The 16,953-nt window shown below is 41.2% G+C and overlaps 1 protein-coding gene across 1 annotated transcript in view; it reads left to right on the top strand.

The window, feature by feature from the left end:
- Window positions 1–16,953, top strand: part of LOC137049099 (beta-1,4-N-acetylgalactosaminyltransferase 3-like) — a 36,728-nt gene that overhangs the window by 16,313 nt on the left and 3,462 nt on the right. The window contains exons 12-16 of the mRNA XM_067427485.1: window positions 5,218–5,361; window positions 5,452–5,552; window positions 14,263–14,363; window positions 14,487–14,549; window positions 15,859–16,035. Of these exons, the coding sequence (XP_067283586.1) occupies window positions 5,218–5,361; window positions 5,452–5,552; window positions 14,263–14,363; window positions 14,487–14,549; window positions 15,859–16,035 (586 nt within the window). The remainder of the gene's footprint in view (window positions 1–5,217; window positions 5,362–5,451; window positions 5,553–14,262; window positions 14,364–14,486; window positions 14,550–15,858; window positions 16,036–16,953) is intronic.

A 16,953-nucleotide genomic window follows, 5' to 3' on the forward strand; every position in this document is an offset into this window, starting at 1 on the left:
AGTAATTGCTCACTAAATATGCTCTGCTCTTGACAGAGCATATTTAAATAACTTCAGTACCAGTAATAAGGATTAATCTATATATAATTCATAACTTATGCAGTGCTAACTGTTTACAATTGATGTATTTTTCCTACTTGTTAAGTTGTTATACAAGTAGGAAGAGCACAGGTACAAATTATAAGTATTATTAATAGAAACATTGGGTGCATTTACATGCACTTACGCCGATTATGCCCAATAAGCTGACAATCAACATTGTCATGTAAACGTGGTAACCCGTTTTCTTTTATCGGAGTAAGGTCATAAACGGCGTAAGCATAAACCAGTTGGGACAGGTAGTTTTTTGCTTTTTATCCTGATTCACGCTGCATGTAAACGTATTAAAGGTAGGGTAGGTAAGAATTGGTTAAAAAAAATGTTTTCAAAATTTGTTTATATCTTCTTTATATATCAATACATAATTAAAATGTAAGTACTCTAAAAAAGGAAGTATAAAATTTGAGTGTCTGTGGACCTCTCACGACTTTTTTAAAGACAGCTCATTATTTCCATTCACTCCACCTTCTCCCTGCTGGGCTCTTTCCAAAGCCACGCCCCAAAAGCCAAAATACTTGAACGCGCTTCACCGACCGCTCAGCTGGAATACGCATTATTTACCTGAGAGGAGCGGGTGTGCATGTAGTCACATGTCAAAATCACATGTAAGTAAACATCTAACTTTATCAGTATGAATATAAACAAATAAGATGTATTTTAGTACTCACTATCAAGCTAGAATACCGATACTGCTAAAGTTTAAAATATATTTTTTAGGGCCGGGACTCGATTAAAAAAATTAATCTAATTAATTAGAGGCTTTGTAATTAATTAATCAAAATTAATCGCATTTTAATTGCATATAAATATTTGACCTGAGAACAATGAGAAGTAATTTTTCACATGTATTTTTAGCATACCATTGAATAATGACTGAATACATAAACTTAATCAACAAAATATTGTTTATTTATTTCAGTCCAGCAGACCAGAGCAATGTTTGCCATTAAGTTTAGCAAAAGCATATTTGTGATATTTGAGGCTCGATGTGTGTCGTGACTCCGGAGCGCTAGTTGGTGTTCCAGTATAATTGGTCCCTCGAAACTCATTCATTGAAAAACGTTCCGCGGTGCAAAAATAAGTATGGTAAAAAAAATTTTTTTTTTGCGTAATTAATTAACGCGTTAAAGTCACACAATTAATTAATCTTAATTAACGTGTTAAAGTCACGTAATTAATTAATCTTAATTAACGCGTTAAAGTCCCGGCCCTAATATTTTTGTTTAATTCGGTAATGAGCTAGTTATATTTATAAGACAAAGCTAAAAACGGGTAGCATTGATAAAAAAATTTTCCCCCAATAACATCAGTTATACTGTGATGAAGATGAATTTCGTGTAAGATTCATAACATATACTGTGTTTAGCATGTAAGAGTTTCCATGATGAAAGCATTGTTGAAGTAGCTAAAGCTAACTTAGTTTTTTTGTTTTTTTTTAAATGCTCGATGGATGCGGTGTACTAGCTTTTACACATGCATTTTGTTATCTAAAGTAAAATTTTGCGAAATTCAACACAACAGCGATCAACTTGAGCTAAACTTATTGAGTATTTATCATCTCGACTAATGGCTAAGTGTATAACATTGTAACTTTGTGCTAAGTAATGTTATGCTATATTAGGCAGCTACATGTGCTAGTGATACATGCTTCTTGAAAACATAAACCGAAAAAATGTATAATCAAAATGAAAGATTACCTGTCCAGCAGAAATACAGCCAGCAATGAGTCGCTTTTCAGCCCCTTGAGGTCCCTCAGTTCTTGACGTGGTTGGAAAGCCATCCTGATATTTACTCACGTTTGATTTCTTTGTTTATCCAAAGACTTTTTGTGCATTGCCTTTACATGTAGGCCTACTGTCTTCCTTTTTTTTTTTTGCATTGTTTGCCTTCGCTGACTGTATAACCCGGCACCGTGCATTTTGAATGCTTTTGCTCCTCCTAGGGGTGTGTGCATGTGTGGGCAGAACCTGTAGCGAAAGCAGTGGTTGCCATGGTAGCGAGAGAGACTGACAGTCGCCCAAGCCAATCATTTGTTTGTATCCCGAACGAAAACAATGAGCTGTGTTTATTGCACATTAAAAAGTCTAGAGTCACTTGTTTTTTATACTCTCTTTTTCAGAGTATTTACATTTTAATTATGTATTGCCATATAAAGAAAGTTTAAACAAATTTGGACAAAAGTGTTTAGATCATTCCTACCTACCCTACCTTTAACCTGCTTTCTGTCGGCTTATTGAAGTGCGCATGTGTGATAGGTGACAAAAATGCATACTTAGAGCAGATTTAAATGCATCCAGACTGAGCGAGCTAGCGTTTTGCATGAAATAAGGACATATATCACAAATGTAATTTGCATGTAAACGGGGAAAACTGGAAAACTGGTTAAGCTGATATTGTGTTATCAGCTTACTGATGTGCATGTAAACACACTCATTGTGCTGCGTCATCTGCGCCTTCACAGCTCTCCTTCTCAGACATGCGCTGCGCTCTTTACCGCCGTAGCTGGATTGCCCTCGCGCTCCTTCCGTAGCTTATTTATATAAAATAAAATACAGAAGTTTCACAGAAATGACTAAGACACATTAGGGAAATCATTTTAATAATCCTATGAATGCATATAAGAAAATGCATAATCAAATCGAATTAATAGAATTTGAATGTGAACCTTCTCGAATTGAATCGTTCTGAATTGGCAAAAAACGTTCTTGAATCGAATCGAAAACCAATGAATCGTCAATCAAATCAATTCGCTGCCTACCCAAAGATTCACAGCCCTACCAAATTGTTGCATAGGTGCTCATGTGGAATGTAACACGTCTGTCACCCGACTGTACTATGCATAATGAATGTGCAGTTATGAATTACATAGACGGTGAGTGTATTCGGAAAAAAATGAAAAAAGGCGTATTAGCTATTAGCTGTACAGCGTTCCAGAAAGCTCATTCAGAAAGCAAATTTGCACACATTCATAAAATATGAAATGTCATCCTGCCGAGTCCAGTTCTCGTCGGATCAATGCTCTTTTTACAGTGCATGACTATCTAAGGTAGCTTTCAATCAATGCTGTGTTCACACTGACCGATGGAACGTCGACAAGAGGTTTCACAATGCATGATTTTACAATAGGAAGAATGAATCACAGACAACTCTCTCCAGTACACAAATTACGTTTCACAACCAAACACGAGATTTAACAAGAAAACAATGCGAGATTACGCGTGCATCAGACCAGAGTTCTCGCGCAAGAATGAAATTGTTATTAAAAATGATTTTGAATAACATGAATTGTCTGTGCACTGATTTACAGTTAAAGGAGAAAAAGAAAAAATCATGTGGCAGAGGAATGGTTGGGGAGACACAGAGAGCAAGGGTTGTGTTCTGCAAAGAGAATTTGGGGTAAATCAATTTGCAATGTGCAGCTGTCGCGTCAAGCAAATGTCTGTGCTTTGTTTCTGTTTGATAGAATTGTAAATATACCTATTAAACTATTGATATTCTGGTCCATATCTCCTCCCTGAACCTCCTGCTGCCCTGTATCTTGCTCTCTCATTGGCTGTAGATCATCGCTGATGTAATTTTCAATCAGAACACAGCAGGATTTTGAATCACTGACAGGTCCAGATATTTAGCATGTCAAATAACTCACAGGCATCTGCTAGTCCCTCTGATCGCGTCCCTTTAATAATTCACACTGCTTGATTTTAACTCAAGTTCATGAGCACCGATTTGCTTATGATTTCCGGCGTTTGTCTGTGATTTCGCAAAACCTGTCAGCGAGTCAAGATCGGGGCTAAAATCTGGCAGCGTGAACTCACCATTACTTGTTCTGTATAGGAAGTTAGCACAAAGCATATATTGACCCATCCTTCAGAAACAATTTTTTTTGCAAATCCAGCATTGTACTGACCCTCGTTGGTGAAGCAGTCATGTGTAAAATCATTAACATTTAACTTTACAATTAACTAAATATATAACATTTTACCAACATTCTTCACATTTCCTTTAAAAATTTAATTCAACAACTGAGGTGCTCTAAGTGGCTCAGATGGCGAGAGTCTATAGAGACTCGTACGATTGTTGGTACTTCCAACAACAGAACATTTGTAATGTTTTTTGGCACAGACATTGTAATACTCTAGCTAGCTGATACAGCAAGGAAACAGAACAGTGCTTCTCACTTCTCAGGGGTGTGTCTATGCTAAAAGACCAGCTCATCAACAGTCATAGTTTGGGTTTCCCTATACGTAGGCCCGTGCTGCGTTCCACTCCACTTTAAGACACGCACTTGCAAACTTCCCTAAGCACTTCCCCTTGGGGGAATCCCCGCGCCATTTTGAAGTGCGTTCCACTTCATGAAGTGGACATGGGAAGATGGACATGGGAAGATATATGGACAGACCTTCAGATTTTGACAGAGGGAGCAAGTCTACTTCATATGTACACTTAGCTTCATATACCACAATGCAACACGATTGTGACGTCACCACATACCGCGTTTAATTTACCCCACCACAAACAACTCTGATATTTTTAAAAACATTTTAAATAACCCAAACACATCCATAAACATATAGAATGCTGAATTAAACAATTTCGTAAAGGAAAAAAATAATTAATAAATCAACTCCATTGTGGATTCCAAGTGATCAACGGCTTAGGGCGTTCCAGTTCAGTCCATTGCAAAGTTTCCACCAGTAGTGGGCACTCATGCAACGTAAGTAATGATGCACATCCGAGTGAACGAGACGGAGGGAAGTTTGTGAGTGAAGATCATAACAAAAACGAACTGGAATGCAGCACAGGTGTAGGGGGAACTCTGGAACAGCTTGTTATTAGAGATTGATTATGATTGATGGGGATTATAAAAAATATGATTGGGTGAATTATTACCATTATAGGCTGGTTGTTTACAAATATTGTGGACACACATCTGTGTTCAAATACCTTATAAAAGTGAAATTTGCATAATATCGGAAGATAAATAAATATCTTATGGATTTTGGAACTGGTGAGTAATTAATGACAGAATTTTCACTTATGCATGAACTAAGCCTTTAATACCTATTATAACCTATTATATTGAAAATCATGATAACATGTACAGTTTTTCTTTGTCAGATGAATCTACTCTACAAATGGGAGATATTGAACACATACCTCAAACAAAAGCAAGTTACGATAGACTCCTTGAGCCGATTTCCTTGTCACCCCATCCTGTAGGAGACATGATCAGAGAAGACCCACGGGATCACATCTATAAACGTCAGCATTAGCCTAATTAAAATTTACATGGAAATGTTGAGATTACAATTGCCTGACTGACATTTTAACTGTTCTCTTAATGTAAACCAGTGCTAGATGAATCCTATCTGAAAGACGTATTTCCCGAATGCCATTACAAACCAAGTTACATAATCAACGGAGAGATTGGACGATATAAAGGGGTAACTATGGTAAGTTTTTTGGTAAGACCAACGTCTCTTTTATAACCACTGATTTTTTTTCTGATAATTAACCACTATGTATCAAATATTGGCAAAAATATCGACAATAGTTTTTTACAATACAACACTACAATAGTTTTTACGGCCTCTATAGGTGAAATATAAACATTGGTTAACCAATATGTATAGCTAATGTTAGCATGCTAATGTGCTAATATCAATGATTCCTACATTGCAATATGCATTGCTATATCTATCTCTATCTCTATCTCTCTCTCTCTCTCTCTCTCTCTCTCTCTCTCTCTCTCTCTATATATATATATATATATATATATATATATATATATATATATATATATATATATATATATATATACCTATATATATATATATATATATATATATATATATATATATATATATATATATATATATATATATATATATATAGTAACAGAACAGGTCAACATTTGAATGTTTTTGATAGTAGTCTCTTAAGTCACCAAGGCTGCATTTATTTGATAAAAAAAATAGAATAAAAACAGTAATACTGTGAAACATTATTACAATTTAAATTAGCTGGTTTCTTTTTTAATGAACTGCTGAGAGACAAGGCGAGAATCCACTTGCATGCTCGCTTTTAATGACAACAAACTACATGAAAAGACAGGAACATCTGACCCAGAACACAATAAAATCTACCACAGAATACAACTCGGTTACGTATGTAACGCTCTTTCCCTGAAGGAGGAAATAGAGACGTCAGAACTGGCAGACGAATTGGGGAACAATTTCAGAGACCAATCTACTTTGAGTGTATAAAAATTAGCCAACAACATTGGCATGTTGTCCACGCACTGCCCCACAGCGCGGGTATAAATAGGGAAGTGGAATATCACATACTCGCTTTTCCAACTGAGGAGCCGAAAAAGTTACTCACCCCTGGCGACAGGACGTCTGTTGCCTCCTTTAGGGAACAAGGGTTACATACGTAACCAGGAAATTCCCTTTCAGTCGGTCATGTTCGACGTACGTTTGAACTGACCGACAAATTGGGGATCCCTACCAACACGCCAGTATGCTGGCCCTTCCAACACCTAACCCAAGTTTGCCGGGTGCCTATATGTTGGAGCGACAGTCAGGGCTGCAAGTTGGGAAGGTCCATCACAGCTGTTCCTGCAAGATCCACTTAGAGTGACTATTGGATAACGCTGGAAAAGCATGCCCGTCTCAAGAGATGGAACGCTGCAGAGCCATGTCCTCCAATGGGAGGAGAGGTGGCAAATACTAATAAGGATAACCTAGCAGGGTAGTGCAACATATGGCAGTCTCTGGTGTGGTTCCAACCTGGCCCCAGGGAGGAAAGAACACCACTAGAGACAACAAAGCAGGCTCTGTGAATGGAAAGACACGGGGCTAGCCGAGTTGAGTAGCTGTTACCGTGAAAGAATACACATGGGGTCGCTGTAGGGACTGCTACATATGGAACCCAGCCTACACTTGCCGCAATGTCTGACACCGGAGGGGTGACAGAAGAGCTCGACAGGGTTTGCCATTTCTGGGGAAAAAACTGGAGAACAATAACGCACGTATCTGGACAGGTGGGAGTGGCATTGCAAGCCGACACTAGAATGGGCACCTCGTGCTTGCCGGCTGCTGGAGATGAGTACACGAGAAGCAACCAGCTCTTCACGGAGGCTATAAAATCTAGAAAACGTGTTGGGTGTCGCCCAGCCTGCAGTTCTACAAATATCTGTCAGCAGGAGGAAACGCATATTTGCGTAGGACCTGGGGGCCAGCTGCGCCAGCACATCCATACCAAGAGTGCCCCCGGTCAGGGAATAGTGCAGTCTGGAGAGGCGAACAGGCTGCTCCGAAAATGTCCCATATGCTAGATGGCCCAGGGCTGGAGTTGCCACTCTCCCTGAAGTGTTGACTGATGAGAGAGCTCGTCGGCTGTCTGGTTAAGTGCACCAGGGATGTGAATGGCCCAAAGACACCTCAGTTGCTTCTGACCCCACAGGAGGAGATGGCAGGCGAGTTGTATCATGCAACAGGAGAGTAGGCCACCCTGATGGTTGATGTATGCAGTGATGTCCGAACGGACCTGTACGTGCTTGCTCTGAACCGGCGTTTTGAAGAGACTTAGGGCAAGACATACTGTTAGCAACTCTAGGCAATTGATATGCCAATACAGTGGGGAGGGAGGGTTGTGAGCAGTTTAAGCGTCCTTCCCGAGCAGAAATGCCACGTATATATGTCCCTGGTCTAATTTTAAGAAGAATAGTGATTGGAACGATTTGACAGCTGAACGTGTCAGCTGCCGGCAGCACTATGCCTACGTGGCCTGACTGAACTACGCTGTGCTTGATGTGTGTTCAATGACGGTAACTATAACAATTAATATGACAACGAGGATAGAGAAACCAAAAAGGAAGAAAACAGAAACAATGAAAATAGAGGAGGCACTTCAACGTAAACGTACATACAAAACAAAAGACACAGAACTAGGATCGAATTTATGCATGTGATGGCAAAGCTAAATTTACAGTATCATTACTCCAGTCTTTCAGATGATCTTTCAGAAAGTATTCTTATTTAGTGCTAAAGAAACATGTGTTATTATTATTAATGTTAAACAGTTGTGCTGGGTAATATTTTTGTGGGAACTGATTTTTGTATATATTTTCAGGATATTTTGACGAATAGAAAGTTCAAAAGAACAAGCATTTTTTTAATATTTATTAATTTCATAAATTTATTTATTGTGTTTTTTAAGTTCTTTTGCTAAATAAAAGTATTATTTTTATTAATTTATTACATTTTTGAATGGCAGTTTATCAGCTATGACAGCTGAAACTTTTCAACATAGATGATAAGAAATTAACTTTAATTTATGGTTTGATATTGGGTGAAAAAATGTAAAGTTTGTACAATTACAATTTATAAAACAGCAGTGTAAAAGTATAAACAAAAATTGAAAGTTAATTAAAGTTAAATTATTAATTTCATTAACATTAGTTAATGCTTTTGGTATCATGAACTAACAATAAACAACTTTAAATATTAATTAATATTAATATTAATATCTACACATATTAATACATCCCTGATATGCTCAGTTTGTTTTGTTCTGTTCCTGTTCCCAGTCATTGTTAGGCCCCATCCACTTGGAGACGTGTTATGTATCATATTATAATCATATCAGTGTTTTGTCCACACGGATCCGGCGTTTTAGAAGTCTGAAACCAGTATTTTTTTAAACCAGGTCCTGGAGTGTATAAATCTGAACCCGACCCCCTTGCGTTTTCATGTGTACAGCCAAGCGGTATTTTTTGTGAACCGCTGATGTTTAGTTAATTAGTTACACACCTTTCCCTATCTCGAGGGAACTTCGAGCTGCGTCGAAGCTGCTCTGCGTACCATGTCATGAAGCACTTGTGTAATCAGTCCAATAGCGGGACGATACGTCACGGGCGGGTGACGTCATCGACCAGGAAGCTATAAAGCACACCTGGACCAAACAGTCACTAGCTTCTGTGTCTTCACAAGCGCTCTGTGTGAATTGTATGTCCATTTATTGTGTGTGTGTTCAAAAAAAAAAAAAAAGAAAGAAAGAAATATGGCAAGTCCGTATAGGCGTTGTGTTCCTCCCTGCCCACGTTACATCACGGGTGGGGATACACACGACCTATGTGTGATGTGTTTGGGGCTCGAGTATGCCCAGTCAGCTCTCGAGGGGGTTGGCTGCGAGCATTGCGAGAGACTCCCAATGAGCATATTAAGATCACGTCGAGCACTCTTCGAGGAGAGTGCTTTGGCTCGCGGTCCTCAGGGCTCGGGTCCCGCTGTTGCCGAGGCGCAGCGAAGGCTCGCATCCTGGGGATTGCAGTTGGATCTAGTTGCGGGGTTAGAGACGGGTGATCCCCTATCTCTGCCTTTACCCGCTGGATCTCATGCCTCAGTTAGCGAGTTGGAAGCACGCTCTGCGGTTTTCTTCCGCTCGCGCTGAGGCACATACACAGCAGCACTCCAGCTCCGATGACACACAGCCCCACAGCTGCCCACAACAAAAAAAAAAAAGTCGGCTTTGCGGGTAGGGCATATTCGGCAGTAGATCAGGCGGCCGCCGGTTTGTATACGGCGGTTGCCCTGCAAGCGTATAAAACAAGCAGACCTGCTGGGGGATATTGATATTGAGATGTGAAATATTAATATATATATATATATATATATATATATATATATATATATATATATATATATATATATATATATATATATATATATAATAAATAAATCAAAATGTCCCTCTGGGGCTGTCGGTCGGGGCAGCCTCAGCCGAGTACGTCCTTTCTCAAACCTACACCGAGCAAAACAAAGAGAGAGCGTGGCCGCTCGGGCCCCCCCGCAGAGGGATCGGGGGTCCGGGCGACGCGCTCAGCCGGGACCTTCCCGTGGTAGGGCGGATCTGAGGGCCGTCTTTACTGCTAGGAAGGCCTCGGCTAAGAAGTCGGTTGCCCTGCAAGCGTATAAAACAAGCAGACCTGCTGGGGGATATTGATATTGAGATGTGAAATATTAATATATATATATATATATATATATATATATATATATATATATATAATAAATAAATCAAAATGTCCCTCTGGGGCTGTCGGTCGGGGCAGCCTCAGCCGAGTACGTCCTTTCTCAAACCTACACCGAGCAAAACAAAGAGAGAGCGTGGCCGCTCGGGCCCCCCCGCAGAGAGATCGGGGGTCCGGGCGACGCCCTCAGCCGGGACCTTCCCGTGGTAGGGCGGATCTGAGGGCCGTCTTTACTGCTAGGAAGGCCTCGGCTAAGAAGTCCTGACGTCAGAGGCGCAGGACTTCCGATGGCAGTCCCCTCCGGGAGAGTGCAGCTCGCTGAGGCGCCCGCTCGTTCCCGGTGCCATAGGGGGGGGGGGGGCCGGTCTGCCAACCCTGCCACCGTTGGTGCTTCAGGGCGTGGCGGTCCCCGGCGAACATATATCTCCTTGTCCGCCCGGAAACGTAGCGGCTTGGGGAAGTTCGCGCCCTCTCGTGAGGGCCCCTGGGCAGTCAGTTCGGTTGCTACCTGCCGGTTATCCATTACAGGACACCTGGCTGACCACCCAGGAAAATCCAGAGACCAGCCTCGAGAGGCTGGTTCCCTTAGTAGATTTTCTGGCAGCGTGGAAACTTCTGCCGAATATCTCAGAATGGGTCCTGCTCACATTATAAAAAGGGTTCGGTTCACACCCACCCGTGTTCAGCAGGGTTACTCCTACGGTAGTAACCCCCGAGCAGCCTCTGGTCATGGAACGAGAGGTACAGACTCTTCTGCGAAAAGAGGCTATACACGGGTCCCTCCCCTCTGCAGAGAGTCAGGCTTTTACAGGCGGTACTTCATAGTTCCAAAGAAGGATGGAGGGTTAAGGCTTATTTTTCGATCTGCATCAGCTAAACAAAATGCTCACAATAAAACAGATCGTGTGTCACGTCAGGTCCGAGGACTGGTGTGTCACAATACACCTAAAAAATATATACTTCCACATCTCCATCCTTCCGCAGCACAGACAGGTCTTCAGGTTTGCTTTCGGGGGCGAAGCTTACCAGTATTGAGTGCTGCCATTCGGCCTAGCTTAATCACCCCACACTTTCACCAAGTGCGTGAATGCAGCTCTGGCTCAGGTGCGACTCCAGGGCATTTGCGTGCTCAACTATATCGACGATTGGCTGGTGTTAGCATAGTCGAAACAGCAAGCGTTCAGCATCGAGATGCTGTTCTTGCCCATAGGAGAGTGTTGGGGCTAAGGTTGAACGGAAAGAAAAGTGTGCTGGCACCTATAAGCTGCAGAGCACTACTTTTCTGGCGGTAGTCTGGGACACGAAAATAATGTCGGCTCGGCTATCCCCTCCCAGGATAAAAACGATCCTGGATACCATGAACCAGATAAAGCTAGGTCAGTCACTCACTGTGAAATACTTTCAGAGAGTGTTAGGGCTGATGACAGCAGCGTCCAACGGGGTACCTTTTGGCCTGCGGTACATGAGACCCTTACAGTGGTGGCTCAGGACCAAGGGGTTCTCCCCGAGGGGAAACCCTTTTTCGCTTGATCAAGGTCACGCGGCGCTGCCTATGTACCTTAGTGAAGTGAAAAGATCCTTGGTTCCTGTCCCAAGGTCCAGTTCTGGGGGCTCCTTGTCGTCGCGTAACGCTAACGACGGATGTCTCCCTAACTGGCTGGGGAGCGGTCATGAGTGGCCGCTCGGCCCAAGGTCTGTGGAGCGGCCGTCAGCTCTCCTGGCACATAAACCAGCTGGAGCTGATGGCTGTGTTTCAATCACATAAAATCAAACACTTCCTCTCAGACCTGCGGGGCCACCATGTGTTAGTTCGGTCAGACAACACTTCGGTGGTCTCGTATATAAATCACCAGGGGGGGTTGAGATCGCGTCGGTTGTGGAAGCTGACGCATCACATGCTAACATGGGCCCAAGGCAAGATGCTCTCGCTCAGGGCGATGTACATCCCGGGGGTCCTGAATGTAGCGGCAGACTCCCTGTCGAGGCAGGGAGTGATGCCGAGAGAATGGAGACTCCACCCCGAGGTGGTGGAGGAGCTGTGGATCCGCTTTGGGCGAGCCCAGGTGGATCTGTTTGCGTCTTGAGAGACGACACACTGTCCAGCATATTTCTCCCTCACGCATCCAGCCCCGCTGGGCCTGGACGCAATGGTACAGACGTGGCCGAGGCTGCGTCTGTACGCCTTCCCCCCTCTGGCGTTGCTCCCAGGAGTGCTGGAGAGAGTCCGCCGGGACGGGGTTCAGCTTTTATTGGTAGCCCCGCTCTTGCCGGGCCGAGTATGGCTCGCCGACATTATGTCTCTCCTAGAAGGTCCTCCCTGGGAAATCCCAGTCAGGAGAGATCTTCTTTCGCAGGCCGGGGGGTCAGTACTGCACCCGCGCCCGGAACTGTGGAAACGGTGGGCTTGGCCCCTGAGGGGGCCCAGTTCATAAACACGGGTCTATCTACTGAGGTGATAGAGACCATGTTGCACTCCAGAGCACCATCCACAAGGAGACTTTACGCACTCAAATGGAGAGTTTTTGTCGCCTGGTGTACGCACCAGGCTTTGGACCCTGTTAACTGCCCGGTCGGTTCAGTTCTTGAGTTCCTACAAGAAAAATTCTCCGAAGGGTTATCCCCGTCGACACTGAAAGTATATGTGTCAGCGATATCTGCTTATCATATTCCATTAGATAATGCATCATTGGGGAAACACCCTTGGGTCATGCGTTTCCTTCGTGGTACTTTGAGGCTCAGACCTGCGGCACGCTCGAGGGTGCCTACTTAGGCAGTGGCACCCTCTTGTCTGGAGTTTGCACCAGGAATGGTAAAAGCATTTCTCTTCCCGAGGGAAGGATATGCTCCCAAGGTCCCGACTAATGTGCCGGGACCAGTAATGCTGCAGGCTTTCTGTCCGCCTCCGTTCACTAGTCAAGACCAAGAGAAGCTAAATCTGCTATGTCCGGTCAGGGCCCTAGATGCATATGTCCACAGAGCTGTCCTTTGGCGAAACTCAGAACAGTTGTTTGTGTGTTTTGGGTCCCCGAGCAAGGGAAAACCGGCTTCAAAGCAGACGCTTAGCAAGTGGATAGTCGAGGCTATTTCGCTCGCTTATGAGTCGGCCGGACATCCTTCACCAATGAGGGTCTGCGCCCACTCCACTAGGAGTATGGCTGCCTCTATGGCTCTTATTTCGGGAGTTTCATTGTCAGAGGTATGTGATGCGGCTGGGTGGTCCTCTCCGCATACATTTGTGAGATTTTACAATCTAGATGTAGCCTCTACACCGGGGTCCCGGGTGTTTCTGGGTTGATTCACACATACAGACATCTGGTGGCGTGGGTATTGAGGTCCCCTAGCGTTTCGACGCAGCTCGAAGTTCCCTCGAGATAGGGAACGTCTCAGGTTACGTATGTAACCATGGTTCCCTGAGAGGGAACGAGACGCTGCGTCGCTATGCCATACTCCCGGCATGCCTGTGATCGACTTGTTCTGCATTTTCCAGAAGCTAGTGACTGTTTGGTCCAGGTGTGCTTTATAGCTTCCTGGTCGATGACGTCACCCGCCCGTGACGTATCGTCCCGCTATTGGACTGATTACACAAGTGCTTCATGACATGGTACGCAGAGGCGTCCCCTAGCGTTTCAACGCAACGTCTCGTTCCCTCTCAGGGAACCATGGTTACATACGTAACCTGAGATGTTTTCTCATCTCTTTAATTAGCCGTGTCTATTTAAGCCCTCTGTTCCTGTCCATTGTCTTGGGTAAACTTTGTTTGATTTGTAATGTATTGTTGCCTGTGTTTGAGCTTCTCTTTCTTGATTAAATATATTCTAATTTTTCATTCTGTTATGAATAATTTGGATTACAAACAGCCCGTCTGTAACAATAGAAGTATAACTATACAAGTATAAACATGATAACTTTGACCTAGATTAATAAGAAATAAAATAATTTAACTCCACAGAAAGACAACATTCTTTGTTACAGAAAGTGTTAGAGAAAGACAAAATTACTATTTTGTCTAATTGTTGTAATTAAACTGATACATTTTATATATTGTAACAACTTGCCATACTAAAGAGACAGATCATGTAAACAATCAGGATAATTAATATCTTTAGCCCTGTTTCTTGTTCTTGTAGACTGAGTTTTCTTCAGTGTACCCAAATGACTACACAAGGCAAACTAATGCTCACAAAGATGAGATGTGCTTTTACAAACAAGAACCATCATTTCAGGAAAGGTATTAAGCATACACTATTTCATTAATCTGTGGTCTTCACATTAGTTGACAAGTTTGACCTGCACTTCTTGTTTGTAACTAACTCTACGCTACTTGTGTTTTGTACACGCTTCACTTTTTTAGTAAAGGACTTGCTGCTTACCTGTCCGAGGTTGAAGACCTTGATGTACAAAAGATAGATGCAGGTAAAACTCATTTTCTGATATAAATCCTGCAAATAAAGGTTATAGATAGAGTTTTACAATTTGAAATTAAATACGTGATTTACTGTGAAAGATTCTGCTCATGAAATTTCCTTTTTGGTTGATGTCACCTAAGTGATGTATATGGTAATAGCAAAATTGCTACTTAGCTAATGTGTTAGGGTACAGTTGTAGGTGATGCAGCAATATTAATATATAAAGGTGGATTTGAATTAATGTAAATTAACTTTTTTTATCATACAATCAATTCCCAATGAATTAAATAAAATTCAAACCCAGTAAATATATACCCAGTAAACAGTGCATCCCAAAAGTATTCATCACACTTCACTTTTTCCAAAAAAATTTATGTTAAAGCCTGATTCCAAAATAAATTCAAATCATTATTTTCCAAAAAATTCAACAAACAATACCCCAAATTGACAACATGAAAGAAGATTGTTTGAAATATTTGCAAATTTATATAAAATTAAAAGTAATCACATGTACTTAAGTATTCACAACCTTAGCTCAATAATTTGTTGAATTACCTTTGGCTAGACTAGGTAAACTCAACCTGATCTGCTGGTGATTAAATTTCACCCTGCAACTCAGTCTGGAAACCTATACATTCATTTCTACTTCTTCTGTTAAACCTTTGCGGAAACCAATTACAGACTGGCTTTTTCACCTGGCACACTACACGACGACGGATAGAGCAATGGGTCGTTGCCCGTTGATCATGCCTCTTGTGGTCTGATTGGTTGAAGGACTATCTAATTGTGTACACAGAGGCAGACAGTATTTTTACTTTATACTAAAGTAAATTTTTAAGTATATACTTTATCAGTGTTTTTCTTTAGAAAACTTTTACATTTAAAAAATGTGTACTTTATTACTTGTACTTGTGTGTGTGTGTATATATATATATATATATATATATATATATATATATATATATATATATATATATATATATATATATATATTCATACAAGTGAGTTCTTACAAATTTGTACGGATTAGCCAACTCGTACAAATACGTGTGAATTGGTCGTGAGATATCATTGTAAATTAATTTAAACCTTTTTGTAAACCTGACATTTGAGACATTTAGTTTAAATCTATTAATGCTTACCCTACAGTGTAGAAAAAAATTGTTCTTAATTTGAAGACAGTCCTTTGTGAACTAGACAGTTCTTTTTCTGAACCTAGAGTTATTCAAAGAACCATTATTTTTACAATTGTAGGCTCCAATTATATACTACAGAGCAAATGTAATAATTACTCAATTTACTTCTATAAAATTCCCTTGAAGGTCCTTTTTGGCAGCGTGTCTATGATGTGAAGCCCTTCGATGCTGCTTTAAAGCAAACTGCCAATGTGGAAAATTCCTGCAAAACAGCTGGAAACATTGTGATGTCCCAAAGTCATGCCATGTCTATCGTTAGAGCCTTTTTGAAAGCACTGCATTCAAAAGAAGAGACACGGTAAGTTATGTTTTCAAGAATAGTCTATAAGGAGGAGATTTTAATTTTCTATCAGGAATTCAGCTTTTTTTGTTGTTGTTTAGATGATAAAAAAGATAATACTCACCCGCAAACCATCCTAGGTGTATATGACATTCTTCTTTCAGACGAATACATTTGGGGTTGTATAAAAAAAATCCTGGCTAATCCAAGCTTTATATTGCCAGTGAATGGTAGCCCAAAATTTGAAGCCCAAAAAGTGCCTCCATCCATTATAAAAAGTGTTCCACACGGCTCCGTGAGATTAGTAAAAGCCTTCTGAAGCGAATCAATGGGTTTGTGTAAGAAAAAATATCGGTAACTTTATTTTAGAGTGTCCTTGTTACATATGTTGCATGTACTTGCAATAGTAACAACAGTAAATAATGCATAATTACATTAGCACATTAATCTAGGCGCACCCTAGTGTTATTAAATGTCTTTTGCAGCCATGATCATCTAGAAACTCTCCATTGGTTTGCGAGCTAGATAAAACAGAGTTGTCACAGTTCCGCATCCTACTTGGCTTATGAATATCTTGTAAATGTATAACATTTATTTGTGTTGATTTGAAACATGACAAGACATATTTTACCCCCAAAGTTGTCACTTTTCAAAAAATATTTTATATTATATAACCTGTAGTAAATTATTGCATTTAAAACTCATCTTTGATCACCAAAATTACATAAAAACCATTTTTTCATTAAAAAAATGTCTTCATACCTTAAAATAGCTTTAATGTGACTCTACATGTAACTAAAGCCTTGCGTTTTTTAGTATACGCGGACTCATGAATATGCAAATTAACCCCATCTCCACTTAGATAGCACAAGCTCAGAGATTCAATTTTACTGTAGTAAGTGCTGCAGAAAATTATCGCTCTTTATAATGCCGAAC

This window comes from Pseudorasbora parva, chromosome 20, assembly GCF_024679245.1.
Source record: "Pseudorasbora parva isolate DD20220531a chromosome 20, ASM2467924v1, whole genome shotgun sequence".
Classification (NCBI taxonomy): Eukaryota; Metazoa; Chordata; class Actinopteri; order Cypriniformes; family Gobionidae; genus Pseudorasbora; species Pseudorasbora parva.